The sequence below is a fragment of the Myotis daubentonii genome, chromosome 16, assembly GCF_963259705.1.
Source record: "Myotis daubentonii chromosome 16, mMyoDau2.1, whole genome shotgun sequence".
In the NCBI taxonomy this organism is placed as follows: domain Eukaryota; kingdom Metazoa; phylum Chordata; class Mammalia; order Chiroptera; family Vespertilionidae; genus Myotis; species Myotis daubentonii.
The window spans coordinates 26619211-26632495 of NC_081855.1; the positions used below are offsets into that span (position 1 = coordinate 26619211).

The following is a 13285-nucleotide window of genomic DNA, read 5'->3' on the forward strand; positions in this document are numbered from 1 at the left end:
CCCTTGATACGCTCATTCATGAGCTCGCCTAGTAGTTAGTGCTCACCAGGGGCCGGGTGCTGTGCTGGGGCCCAGTCGTCCCTCCTGGAGCTTTCGGTCTGGGCTGGGTTTCCAGGCCGTCAGCTGATCATCCAATAGGCAATGCCCAGCGCAGTGGTGACGGTAAGAGAAAGTTACACGACGCCTGGGTATATTAAGAAAGGAAATAATTCTCATTATTCTAATTTCTGCTTTGCTGATAGTTTCTACATGTCTATCTGTTAGGCAGCCTGTCATAATAGCAATTGCCAGGCCCAACTAAAAGCTAAGCAGCTGTTATCTCATTGATCCGACAACACTGAGATGGGGAGCGCGGAGACGCAGGTGGGAGGAGTGGATTTACTAAGCTGACTTGTGTACTAAATGGTGGGGCTGGGATGTAACCTCCATCGACTGCCAAAAGCCCTTTCAACACCCCCGCCCCCTCCCCCAGAGCTGACACAGGCAGAGATGCCCTTGCAGGCTCATGTGACTTCATGACCTCAGAGGTCACACTACCACTCCTAATCCACAGTGGCTGTGACCTCCCTGGGGCATCGGGTCCAAGAGCAGGTTCCCAAATGTGGAAAGCCCTCCTGGCATCCTCGGCACATGCCCTGTGAGTGCAGAGCCCAGAGCCGCGCCCAAGGCCACAGGCACCAGCCTCCTCCTGCAGGTCTGCCCACTCGGCTCAGTTATTCCTGGAATGGCGATCGGTGCTGTGAGGCCTGGAGGCACTCGCAGTGAGAGGCACAGGATGCACTCAAACCGTTAAGACAAAGGCCAGAGTTCAAAATACAAACAGGGAAGCAGAGGGAGCCCAACTATTGGACCCAGGAAACCACCATGGGGCAACAAGCCTGTCCCGGAGCTCCTAGGCAGGCCTGGCAGGAGGGGGAACCCGTGATCCAGAGCTTTCATGATCCAACAGGGGGAAGCAGGTCCATAGCAGATGGGCTGGGTGGGGTGGGATAGGGGCTGCCACTTCTTCAGCTCCTGCTATGTGCCACCCTCTCTGCTAGGTGCCTGAAACCTGTTTTGGGGGGGTCCTTATAACAGTCTGGTGTGATAGGTACTTTCATTTCCATTTTACAGATGTGAACACTGAGGTTCAGAGAGGTAAATGAACGTATAGGACTCTTACCCTTGATTCTGACAGGTGTTTATGGGGAGGGTCATTATAGAGGAGACGGTCAGCCACATAGATGAGTTTTCCATACAAGTTTTATTTTTAAATCAATTTTCATATTTCATAAGACACTTTTCATATTTCTTTTAGTCCTGGGTAAAAGCTGAAGCAAATGTTTGAAAACCATCTGTGAAAAAAAGTGTGTTTGTGGGGGATGGAAGCTTTATAAAAGGATCCAAGGTTGTAATATCTGCACAATAAGTGGTTGCCGGGTGGTAATAACAGCATGTACCTATTGAGGTCATGGGAACTGAGCCCTTTCGAGACCTTCCCCATCCAACCCCCTACCCCCATGAGAGATGCTCACGGGAGAGAGACTATTATTATCCCCATTTTACAGTTAACAGGACTGAGGCTCAGCTGTTCAACAGGTTGCCCACGGCACCCAGCTCAGCGGTGGAGCCCTGCCTCTAAGTCAGGTCTTTCAGAGAGGAGAGAGGTAGCTCAGTGCTGCCCTGAGCAGGTCTTGACAGGAGCTGAGGAGCCAGGAGGTGCAGGGGGACAGTCTGGTGTTGACAGAAGCAGTTGCCCGAGCTCTCAGTGCAGGTGTGACGATGAGAGTCACCCTCTGTCACTGTCCAGCTGGCAGGCCCCTTGCCTGGTGCCTACGTTGGCAGTGAGCCCGGCCGGCTAGGCTTTTGTATCCCAAAGCAGGTAGCTGGTCTGGTGGTGAGGTGCCTTGGCTTAAGCTTGGTTCTCAACCTTCCTAATGCCGCGACCCTTTAATACAGTTCTTCATGTTGTGGTGACCCCCAATTTCATTGTTACAAATTGAACATAATTAAAGCATAGTGATTAATCACCAAAACAATATGTAATTATATATGTGTTTTCCGATGGTCTTAGGCGACCCCTGTGAAAGGGTCGTTCGACCCCCAAAGGGCTTGCAACCCACAGGTTGAGAACTGCTGGCTTAAGCCCTGAGATGCTGAGTCATGAAGCAGGAAAGAGTATTCACCTGAGGTCAGCTCCCTAGCCCTTGGCTGAGCATGCCACCCTGGGGCCAGGACGCCCTGGGGCCAGGACCTGGGGGGGGTGGAGATATGTCCCTGTCCACCTGGGGGAGCTCAGCCTATGTGCATCTCTGGCGGGGGGCTCCATGGGTTGGAGCGTCATTTTTGGTTTAGGGTTCAATCCCCAGTTGGGGCACATAAGGGAGGCAGCCGATCTGTTTTATACATCAGTGTTCCTCTCTCTCTCTCTCCTTCCTCCGTCCTTCTTCTCTCTCTAAAATCAAGAAGCATATCTTTGGGTGAGGATTAAAAAAACACTGTGCAGAGCTGTGTCCAGCTCCACAGCTGACTGTGCCCCGGGGCTGGGGCCGCACAGGGAGCTGGCTCTACGCTGGTCCTGCAAAGCCGAGTCACGGTGATCACCACAGAAGTACCGTCTCTTCATAGTCCTCACACCCCCCCGGGGAGCCCCCGTGCGCTGAGGAGGCTCGGCCATGCACTCAGTCAACAGTGGTGAGGAGCACCACAGATCCAGCTGGCCCAGAAGACCAGGTCCCCTCAAACCTCAGAGGACGACTCTGAGGGGAGAAGGCAAACCATAAACAGGAAAGTCAGCAATGTAAACACGGACAGAGAGGGCTTTGAGGGAAATAAAGCCGAGCAGAGTGATGGTGGGGGCTGGGAGGGATAGCGGCATGTGGAGGTGGGGATGGGACAAAAAGCCGGGAAGGGTGAGGCTCTGAGGTGGGAAAGTGTGTGGTTGGTTTGAGAGATGCAAGGAGGCCACGTGGCTGGTGAGTGCTGGGGAGTGGGGCCTGGCAGGAGGACCCGGGCAGAGGAGCCTGAGAGCACAGGGGTCGGGGGTAGAAGTGTGGGGCGTATCCTGGGGTCATGAGGCCAGGTGAAGGTTTTCGGTTTGTGTGGAAGAGATCCTTAGGTGTGTGTGTGTGTGAATGAGGGCGAGCAGTTAGGTGGCTGTGCCTTCACATAGGGAAGAGATGGTCAAGGCCGGTGACAGGCGGGGCGGGGAGGAGGAAGGGGGGGAGGAAGGGGCTCGGCTGGAGCGGACAGGACTTGCCCATGTTCTCACCTGGGGGCCTGGGTGGATGTTGGTGCCCTTGGCTGGGCTGGGGGTGGGGACCAGGGCAGGTAGCAGGTTTGGAGGGAAACGTTCTGCAATGGATTTGCTGCCTGAGAGGCCTGTGGAGGTTGCGGTGAAGACACCCACAGGTGGTGTGCCGCGCACAGATCGGCTGTAGGTCAGAGGCCCTGGTCCTCCCATCTGCAGAAAGGGCCGCTGCCGCTGACACCCTCCCCCCTCCAGGGGGCTGCCTGGCCCTTTCCTGGGGCAGTCTTATCCCACGATGGGCCCATGTGGGGACACAGGGCTTTGCCCCCTGGCCTCTTTTGGGGGCAACTCTGAAGGGCCAATCTGGCTTCAGAGGCCTGTGGGATCGGCTGGGGCCTGGTGACACGTATCTCAGCGCATCCCTCTCCCGCCCTGTCCTGCCTCCCTGATGGGGGTGATCCCTAAGGCACGCCCCAATAATCTCCCTCCACAGGCGAGTGGATGCATTCGTCTGGAGGTCAGGGGAGAGGTCCAGGCTGGGAGGCATCAGCACGTGATGGGACCCCACTCCTACCCACCGATGGTTAAGAGAGGAGGAGAGCGGCCTGAGGCTTACAGTCTGGGGACATTTAGAGCCGAGGAAGGGCCAAGGGCCGGGGAGCTCGCAGCAGCAGCAGCAGCAGCAGCAGCAGCAGCAGCAGCAGCAGCAACTGAGAAGTCACTCTTGGGGAGGAGGAGGGAGAGCAGGAGGGTGGTGTCCTAGGAGCCAAGCTAAGCGAGTTCAGGTAGGATGAGGCTCTGGTTTGCTCGTTTCCGCCTCCTGGGATTTCAGGAGGGATTTTTCAGAGCCAGGGCGTAACCTGCCGTGACCCTTTAATACAGCTCCTCATGTTGTGGTGACCCCCAGCCATAAAATTATTTTTGTTGCTACTTCATAACCGTGATTTTGCTATTGTTATGAATCGTCATGTAAATATCTGATATGCAGGATGTATTTTCATTGTTACAAATTGAACGTAATTAAAGCATAGTGATTAATCACCAAAACAATATGTAATTATATATGTGTTTTCCAATGGTCTTAGGCGACCCCTGTGAAAGGGTCGTTCGACCCCCAAAGGGGTCGCGACCCACAGGTTGAGAATCGCTGTGGTAAGGAGATGAACTAATGGAGGAGAAATTGAGGATGCAGGAAGTGGCATGGGGGGGGGGGGGCTGGCACAGGAGCAAAGGACCTGACGGGGTGGGAGGGGGAGGGTCCACCTGTGAACCATACATCGAGGCAGAAGGAGGCCATGCAGGCATCTGCACAGCGAGGCCTGCAGACTCAGTGGAGGGGACAGGTCTCTCTGGTCACTTCTATTACACACAGTCATCAGCGGCTGGTGAGCTGTCGGGAAGCAGAGCTGGAGATGAAAGGGGGAGAAAGGAGAAGGATCTTAGCCTGAGGGCTCCCGGCTGACAAAAGGAAGAGGTGTGATTAAAACCCAGCCCCTGGCGAACTTGAAACCCTCGGCTCTGGGCTTCACTAGGTGGAAAAGCACAAGGAAAGACATTTCAATAGGGAATAGCAAAGGCCACAAGACCTCTGTTCAGCAAGTAATAGAAGTAACAATAGAAATACGTACTGAGCTACTGCTATGCTACGTACTCTTCATGCATTATTTCACTTCATACACCCCCAATAACCCTAAAACACACAGTTGGTCCTCATGTTTGGCAGAACCTGTATTTGCACATTTGCCTGCTTGCAGAAATTTGTCTCCCATCCCCTAATCAATACCGGCAGCGTTTTCACGATCATTGGTGTCACTATCAGAGTATCGACAACGTGGGTCGCCTGCCGAGGTTGAACAAGATGTTACTCCTCTTCCTGCTCAAACTGTAAACGTGTCCTTTCAGTTGTTTGCACTTGGGGGCTTTTTGTTGGTGATTCTGCTGTTTTAAGTGACCCCCACGTGTGGTGCTGACGTGCTGCCTGGAGTTCTGGTGCCAGACAGCTGTGCTGGGCCTCACGGAGAACATGTGTTAGACAGGCTTCGTGCAGGCCCCAGTGGGAGGGCTGCCGGCTGAGTTTAATGTTAACGAATCAACAACATCTATTAAATGAGGGCTCTTTAAACAAACCCACACAAAGCAAGGTTACATATTGATTGGTTGATGAAAATGTTGTAGCAATCAGAGGCTTGTAGGAGCTATTGTTCAGTAGTCACTGATTCAGTGTTCACAGAGCTACTGTAAATTACAAGAGTTGCCTGCAGTGGTTGATCATCAGCCTATGAACCAGGAGGTCACAGTTCGATTCCCGGTCAGGGCATATGCCTGGGTTGTGGGCTTGATCCCCAGTGTGGGGCGTGCAGGAGGCAGCCGGTCGATGACTCTCTCTCATCGTTGATGTTTCTCTCTCTCTGTCCTCCTCCCTTTCTCTCTGAAATCAATACAAGTGTATTTTTTTAAAAATAGAGTTGACTCTGTGCAAGCTATGGGAGGTAAGTGGCAGAGCTGGGCTTGAACCTGGCCTGGCCTGGCAGGGCACAGGAGCACTTCGCTCCCATGAATGTGGCCTTGTGGTCTAGGGGGATGGCCGGCGCCTGGCCTGGAAGAAAGGTTTCTTTTTTAGGGCATCCTGAGAGCAGCCCTGCCTCCCCCTGCACTGGCCTCCTCTGGGCCTGGGGCCTCTCCAGGGTCTACCTGAACACAGCAGCTCCTTCAGTCCGCGCGGCTGCGGCCACAGAGCCGGGCTGGCTTGTGGTTTTGCCTAAGTGGGAAGAACACTGGCTCAGTGTTCTGGGGCCAGGCGCCTCTGGTTTCCCTGGGCTGAGCCCTGCCCTGGAAGGGGAGCCACAAAGGAGGTGTGTGTGCCTGGGACGGGAGGCCCGCTCCGTCTCCAGATGAGCCCGTTCCCTCTGCTGTCTGCCGCTGTGACTGCCTGTTTATTCCCGGGCAGCCTGGCCCGTCCTGGGTGGGTCCCTCCGGGAACCACCTTCAGGACCAGGCTGCTTTCTCCCAAGCCCCCCTCGCTGCCTTCTCACAGGGCAGAGCCCGCAGCCCTACTTCTGTGTTTATGGGGTGGCTTGCTTGATGTGGGTTTGGGGTGTTTTTTAATTATAGTGACCAAGATCATTTAGGGCACAATTGTGGGGGGACTGTGTTTGTTTTCAAAGTGGAATTATAAGCCCTTTGGTCTATGTCCTTCTGACCTGAAATCAGATGTGCAGTTGCCTTCATCGACTACCATCCTTGTCTAAACGTGACTCTCTTCTCGGGAGCGGGATGCCTGAGAACGAGGATACAGGGAGACCTCACAGGACCTGAGGAGGGGGCAGCAACCGTGGAGAGCGGGTGCTCAGAGGCCTCCTGGGCCCCACCCTTTTGCAGAGCCCCTGAGGGTGGTGGGCAGGCTGCATTCCAGAGCAGCTCTGGTGGGGGCTTGGGGTGACCCAGCAGAGAGCACAGCCCAACTGCCAAGCTGTGGGGTTGACGAAGGAGCCTGGGCTTGGAGTTAGAAGAGCTGGGTACAGGACCCCCCACAACGCTTCCTGACCCATTGTATATAGAAACCGCTGCTTGAGGATGTAGCTGTTAGGGCAACTGAGGCAGCATTTGGACCCCAGCACCTAAGTGTAGGGTCTCACTGGTGAGTTTACATACCCAGCACACACACATGTGCACACCTGCTAATGGCTGAAAGGGCACCTGCTTACTGCATAGCCCTAGGTGTCCAGTGGTGCTGGGGGGGGGGGGGGAGGCTTTACATGGTAGGTCACACCTGAGTAGGGTTTTGAAGGATGTATAGGAGTTTGCTTAGTGGATAGAGGAAGTAAAATGTTTGATATTAAAATAGTACCCCCAGTTTACTCCAAACCCTTCCCCCTTTCTGGGGTCAGTGTGGCTCCTCTGCCATTAACAAGCCTTGTCACTATGGTTAAGTCATCTCTTCTCTCTGGTTTCCCAATTGTAAAACAGGATCTTTTTAAACTTTAATGTGATTTCTGTGATTTCATGTCTATATGGTCTAGATAATAATTTTTAAAAAGTTCCCATATTTGCAAAATACTTTCCAAAAGTCTTTGACTTTCTCCCTCTCCCTCCCCGACCCCCTCCCCTCCCCTCCCCTTCCCTCCCTTCCCCTCCCCCTCCCCCTCCCTCTTCCTCCCCTTCTCCCTGACTGGGAATCAAACCCAAAACCTTTTTGGTGAACCGGATGACACTCCAAGCAACTGAACCACCCGGTCCCAGCTGACACTTTTCCTTTTAATGCTCTTACAGAATTGGTCAGAGTCTTTCCATTTGAGTGATGAGGAAACTGAGGCTTGGCGAGGTGAAGTGACTGACCCTTTGCCAGTAAGTGGCAGAGTCAGACCTCAAGTCTAGGTCTTCTGACCCTGCGTTTGGGGTTCTCTCCACTGTCCTACATGACCTCTCCTACCCCACAAGCCTAAAATCCCTCTGTGGGTTACACATACATGATCCTTGATGGATCATGCACCTTGCTCGGGTCCTGGGTCACATGTTATTGCTGACAGAGAGGAGAGGAGGATGTGTGCGGAGCATGCCAGGCCCCTGCCCTGGAGAGATCTAAGGGAAAGAGGTAAGCAGGAAGGCCGGGCCCTGTGATGGGCAGGAGGCAAGACCTTGAGGATTGTCAGGAGGAAGCTGTTTTAGCCAGAAAGCAGGATAAAATCCGGGACAGCAAGGATGGGCACAGCTACCCTCTCCTGGAGCAAAAATCAGTGCCTACATCCCGGGTGAAAATAGACCTCTGACCCCCAAAGTTTCTGTACCCTCTACCCTGGGTTGGTTTTCTTCATAGCAGGAGTCATGTATATCATTTATTCGTTTATTTGTTCGCTGTCTGATTTCCCGCACCAGAATGCTCCTCCAGGAGAATCAAGACTGTATTGATTACAGCTGTGTCTCCAGCACCTTGAGCAGGGTCTGGCACATAAAAGCTCTTCATTACGTGTTTGTGAATGAATGAATGAATGAATGAATGAATGAACGAATGAAAAAATGATGCCTTCACCCTGTGATTGCTCCAACTCCCACTGCAGTCAGCAAGCCTCTAGCAAAGTAGCTCCCAAACTTTGTTGCATTGGAATCACCTGGGAATCTTTAAAAACAGCTAACACGTGACTCCCACCCTAGAGGTTTGGACTCAGTTGCTATGGAATATGACCCAGGCATTGACACTTTTTAGTTCCCGGAATGAGTCCAGTGGTGCAGTTCGGGAACTAAAAGTCTGAGACACAGACTGCCTGGCCTGGGAGGAGGAGCGGAGGGGAGGCGGGTGTTTGTAGGAGAGGAGAGTTGTTGGTTTTGCAGTCACCTGACTTTACGGAGAGTCAAGGAAAGAGTTTTTCCTCCTTGCCCTCACCCAGTTCAAGTTAAAAGATTGGTCCGACTTCCTCCTTTTCTGCCGCCTCCTCCTCTTGGAGGATTGAATGAGTCAGAGGAAACGTAGGTTTTCTCACCATTTTCCCTCTCGTTGGGCTTGCGTGAGTAAGAAAACCCATTGTTCATGTGTGCACAGGTTGACAAAAATAGAGCGTGGTCTCTCGGAACACTCAGTCTGGGGCCAGAGTCAGCCAGACACGGCGAGGGAAGCCAGCCCCAGGGGAAGGCACCCAGGCCCAAGCACAGTCACCAACACAAGGCGTTCGCCAATGGAAAGGGGCTCCCTTTTTCAGGATGTGTACCCGCGTCCCAGATCTGTGCCTGGGCTCGCCGGGGGTTGTAGAATGGGAAGGGATCTTCGCAATGTGCCCTAGATGCTCTCCTCTTCCCAGGCCCTGTACAGGCCCCCAGGACAAGGACAAGCCCCTGGTGGAGTGGAGGGTTCTGGGATAGACACGTCCTCCCATTGCTTCTCAGTGGGAGATTGGGAACAGCTTTCCCCCAGGGTCAAATTGTGACCCCCAGGTCCTGCCCATCTCCTTAGTGCCTGTTTTTCCTTTTGGAAGTCTAGGCTTACAGCATCGAAGGGTGACTTTGTCCTCTCGGCTGGAAAGCTGAGGCTTAAGTTCAGGGCTGATACTTTCTGACCGAGAAGTCAGGGGTCCTCTAAAGGGAGGTGCGAAGACAGTGTTGGTGGGCAAGCCTGAGCCAGCTGCCTGGAGGGCTTTCCCACACGAAGAGCAGCGGCTGGCGATCCTGTGGCTGGGCAGCAGTAATGCCCTGTGTGTGGCAGGGTGGGGCTGACGTTGACAGTCCTGGTTGATGACTGATGTCTGTCTTGGAGAGCACTGGACAGAGTCAGGAGGCTCGGCCCTAATCCTGGCTCTGCCACTGACTGCTAATCCTCACCTCACTTCTAGCCTCTTGCCATAGGATACTTGATAATGACTACTGTTTACTGAGCACCTGCTATATGCCAGGTCCTGTTCTAAGTATGTTATGGGTTTTGATGATTTTGATCCTCACAATAATCGTAAAATACCGGTAGATACTACTACTATCTCCAGTTTACAGATGACATCCAGCTACAAGGGGGTGGAGCCAAGATATGACCTTTGGCTCTGGCTCCGGAGCTCACACACCTAATTACGGAGCCAGGCTGGGCTTATTCATGGTCGTAACTGGGAGCTGGAGCTGCTGGTTATCGAGTGCCTGCAGCACCAGAGGCCTCGTACAGTGGTTCTCAACCTTCTGGCCCTTTAAATACAGTTCCTCATGTTGTGGTGACGCCCAGCCATAAAATTATTTTCATTGCTACTTCATAACTGTCATGTTGCTACTGTTATGAATCGTAATGTAAGTATCTGATATGCAGGATGGTCTTAGGTGACCCCTGTGAAAGGGTCGTTGGACCGCCAGAGGGGTCGCGACCCACAGGTTGAGAACCGCTGTACTAGACACTTATTTCATCATTTCACTCAAACCTCACCCCTGGAAGAGGGAAGGTCTCGTTTCCATTTCATAGGGTGGGAACGGAGGCTCTGAAACACTAAATGACTTCCCCAGGGGACTGCGGAACTGGGCAGACTTCAACCTCAGAAGTGTTCAGTGTTCTCATCTTGTGACCTTCCTCTGTGGTGCAGCTTTTCACAGCAAATACCTGGAGATGCTCCCCACCCCACTACTTTTGGAAAAAATAGAGGGACCACTAACACCACCCCCTCCATAGAGCTCTTGAAAGGGTCAATCAGGCTGTCCCTGGTGGGGCAGGGAGGGGACATGACAAACCTGACTTTCTCCATTGACCTTCACTAGGACAGTGCTGGGACCCAGAGAAGGGATGACCACCTTAGCTACTCTTCTCCAGTTCTGGGTGATTCTGTCGTGAGGCCTGCTCTCTGGGGCCCTGCAGTCCTTAGGGGCAATAAGAGACTCAAAAAAGAAGAAGGGAAACTGAGATAGAACCCCTGGACTTCGCCACACCCTTAAACTTCACAGAGGCTGCTGAGCTAAGGTCAGGGTGGAGCTGGGAAGGCAGATGGAGCAGGCCCAGGGTGCAGAGGCCCATTCCTGTTGCACACCAATGATGAGTGCCTACAATTAAGTGTACCCACTGTGCCAGGGTGCACAACCCACCAGGCAGACTGTGCCACTCCCATTTCGCAGATGAAGACACTGAGTCTGAGAGAGGTTCTGTAACTCGTCCCAGATTCACAGCTGGCAAGGAGGAATCAGTTTCAGGTCTGCCTGAGTCCAAAGCCGGTGTTCTTTCTGACGCACCACAGTGCTCCTGTGTGCTGGGGACAGTGAGCGTGGACACACACAGCCTGTGGCCTCCATACAGAGATCGCTGAACTGCAAGGTGTAAGCAGCAGCCATGGGGTTCGCACCTCACCCCTACTGCTCCCCCCTCCCCTCACACGCAGCCCTTGCCAGGTCTGCCTCTGGCTAATGCTGTTCTTTTTGGGGGAGCCCCCCGCAAGTCTGGGAGCCCCAGTGGGATGCTTTATCTCAGAGACAGATTCTGGTAAACGAAGGGGCAACTGGGAATTTATTTGCACGAGAGAGACTGGGGAGAAGGGAATTGAGAGCAAGGAGCCAGAGAGAAGAGGACAGAAAGCTGGAAAGGTGTGTGTGTGTTTGTGTGTGCGCGCGCACGCGTGTGTGCGGGTGACAGCTGGCTGGGTGACAGGCCTTGACCGTACCGAAGTGCTACCTTGTTGGTCAGTGAAAACTCAGGAAAAGCAAAGGTGGCTTCACCCTGACCCGGGCCAGATAATTAGGAAGATAAACGTTTCCCCGCAGCCCAGTGACGCAATGCAACATCAAGGGAAAGGGAAACCACATTTGCAGCACTGGCTGCTTTGCACCTTTGCCTCCTTTTAATCCAGAGCATAGCAAAGAGTTATGAGGGGGGCACGTTTTCGACTTAAATTGTATTTACCAGGATGCAACAGAAAGGGTCCTTTCCTTTTTGTGTTTTAGTTCTTGTCTTTTTTAAAATTGTTATTTATTGATTTTAGATACGGGGGAGAACTATCGATTGCTGTTCCACTTACCCATGTATTCATTGGTTGCTTGTTGTATGTGCCCTGACCGGATGACCCCGCACCCTGGGTGTATCAGGAGGCTCTAACCAACGGAGCCGCTGGCCACGGCTTCACTTCCCGCGGCCTCTTTGTATCACTGGGCTGGCTATGAAGACAACTTTGATAGGTGGGATTCAGGATGAGAATCAATTTAGGAGTCACCCGACTCCGGCGGCCCGTAGAGGTTGGGGGTAGGGGTTGGCAGGTCTTCGTTCGGGGTCGCCACCGTGAGCCCGGGAGCTCTGGCCAGAATCTCGCCGTGCGGTGACCACAAGCAGAGTGAACTGAATGGACAGCGGCGGCGACAGAGCCCGCCAGGCCGGGGCGGTTGTGACCTGGAGGGGCAGGTTCCGGCGGGCCCGGACCAGCTCCACTCACCGAAGCGCCCCCTGGGAGCGGGGCCGCCTGGGCCCGCCTCCCGGCCGCGCAGCTATTGGTCGGCGCCGCCCCAGACACCTGCCCCTACCTTAGGGGGCGTGGCTACCTGGGCCCGCCCCACGTGGCTCGGGTTCCCAGGCGGCGCTTCCTCCTCCTCAGGCCCCGCCCCCGCCCAGGCCCCGCCCCTCCGATCTCAGATCCCGGGCGCCTCGTGATGTCACGGCAGCTTTGATACAAAGAACCCTTCGGCCCACGCGGGTCTCCCGGCAACCGGCGCGGGTGGGGGCGGGGCTGGCATCTTCCGCTGGTGCCGAACCGAGCGAACGGTCGCGGCGCGGCGGGGGCCGTTCCTGTTCTCTCCGCGCGACCGCCACGTCCCTTCCCGCCCCGCGTCCGCCCGCTGCTCGCTCCTCTGCCGCGCACCGACCTGCGACCAGACCTGGCATGCGCACCCCGCCGGCCCCCGGGGGCCAGGTAAGCTGCGGCCGAAGGGCTCGGGCTGGCGGGGCTCGGGCGACGCGCACCTGGCCCGCCCGCCCGCGGTCCCGGGGCCGGGGAAGTTGCCGGGGCGAGCGGGGAACTTCGCCCGCAGCCCGGCGCCAGCTCCCGCCCCGGGAGTGGCCGCCCTCTCGGCCTTGGCCGGCAGGTCGGGTTACCTGCCTCCGGCTCGCGTGGCCGCGGCGGAGAAGCCGCTGCCCACTCTGGGCCCTTTGCCTGCACCCAGGTGCGAGGGTGGGCTCGGCTGGCTCTGGGGCGCGGAGAGAGGTGCGGCTTTTTTCCCAGGTGCAGTTTCAGAAAGTTGTTTTAGGGGGTGTAGTTGCCTGGGAAAGGGGTCGTTTGTCCAGACGCCTCCCTTCGGACCCTCTCGTCCCACCATCACTCCCCCCCCCGCACCCCCTCCCGGGTATTGACGCAGCTCTGCTCCTGCCCCCGCCGAGTCCTGAAGCGGGCTGTGCGCGAAGGAGCTTTTCCGCAGCTCTTGGCGGCTGCACCAAGCCTGTTCCCCGCTCCCCTCACCGCTCCGAGGGGCTCTGCGGGGCAAGAGGGGGGGCCAGCCTAGCTCGGGGTTTGATGCTGCGGAGGCCGGAGGTGTGCATGACTCCCACCCCTTCGCTCCCCTAGAGGCAGCGGGTGGGTCCCGGCCGTAGTTGCTGTTGTCACAGCCCTTTCCCACTCTCCCTCCCGCTCTCCC

At 55.2% G+C, this 13285-nt stretch overlaps 1 protein-coding gene across 5 annotated transcripts in view; it reads left to right on the top strand.

Annotated features, from left to right (window-relative positions):
• RAB11FIP4 (RAB11 family interacting protein 4) overlaps positions 1 to 13285 on the top strand; it is a 90451-nt gene that overhangs the window by 41427 nt on the left and 35739 nt on the right. For 2 of the 5 annotated variants that reach the window (XM_059669478.1, XM_059669479.1), the window contains exon 1: positions 12288 to 12567. The exons of 1 other annotated variant lie outside the window; for it this stretch is intronic. Coding sequence is in view for 1 of the 4 variants with exons in the window: in XM_059669476.1 (XP_059525459.1) it covers positions 12538 to 12567 (30 nt within the window). In the remaining 3 variants the exon portion in view is untranslated. Of the gene's footprint in view, positions 1 to 12287; positions 12568 to 13285 lie in introns of those variants that run through there. 2 more of the 5 variants (XM_059669476.1, XM_059669481.1) reach the window with 2 other exon arrangements.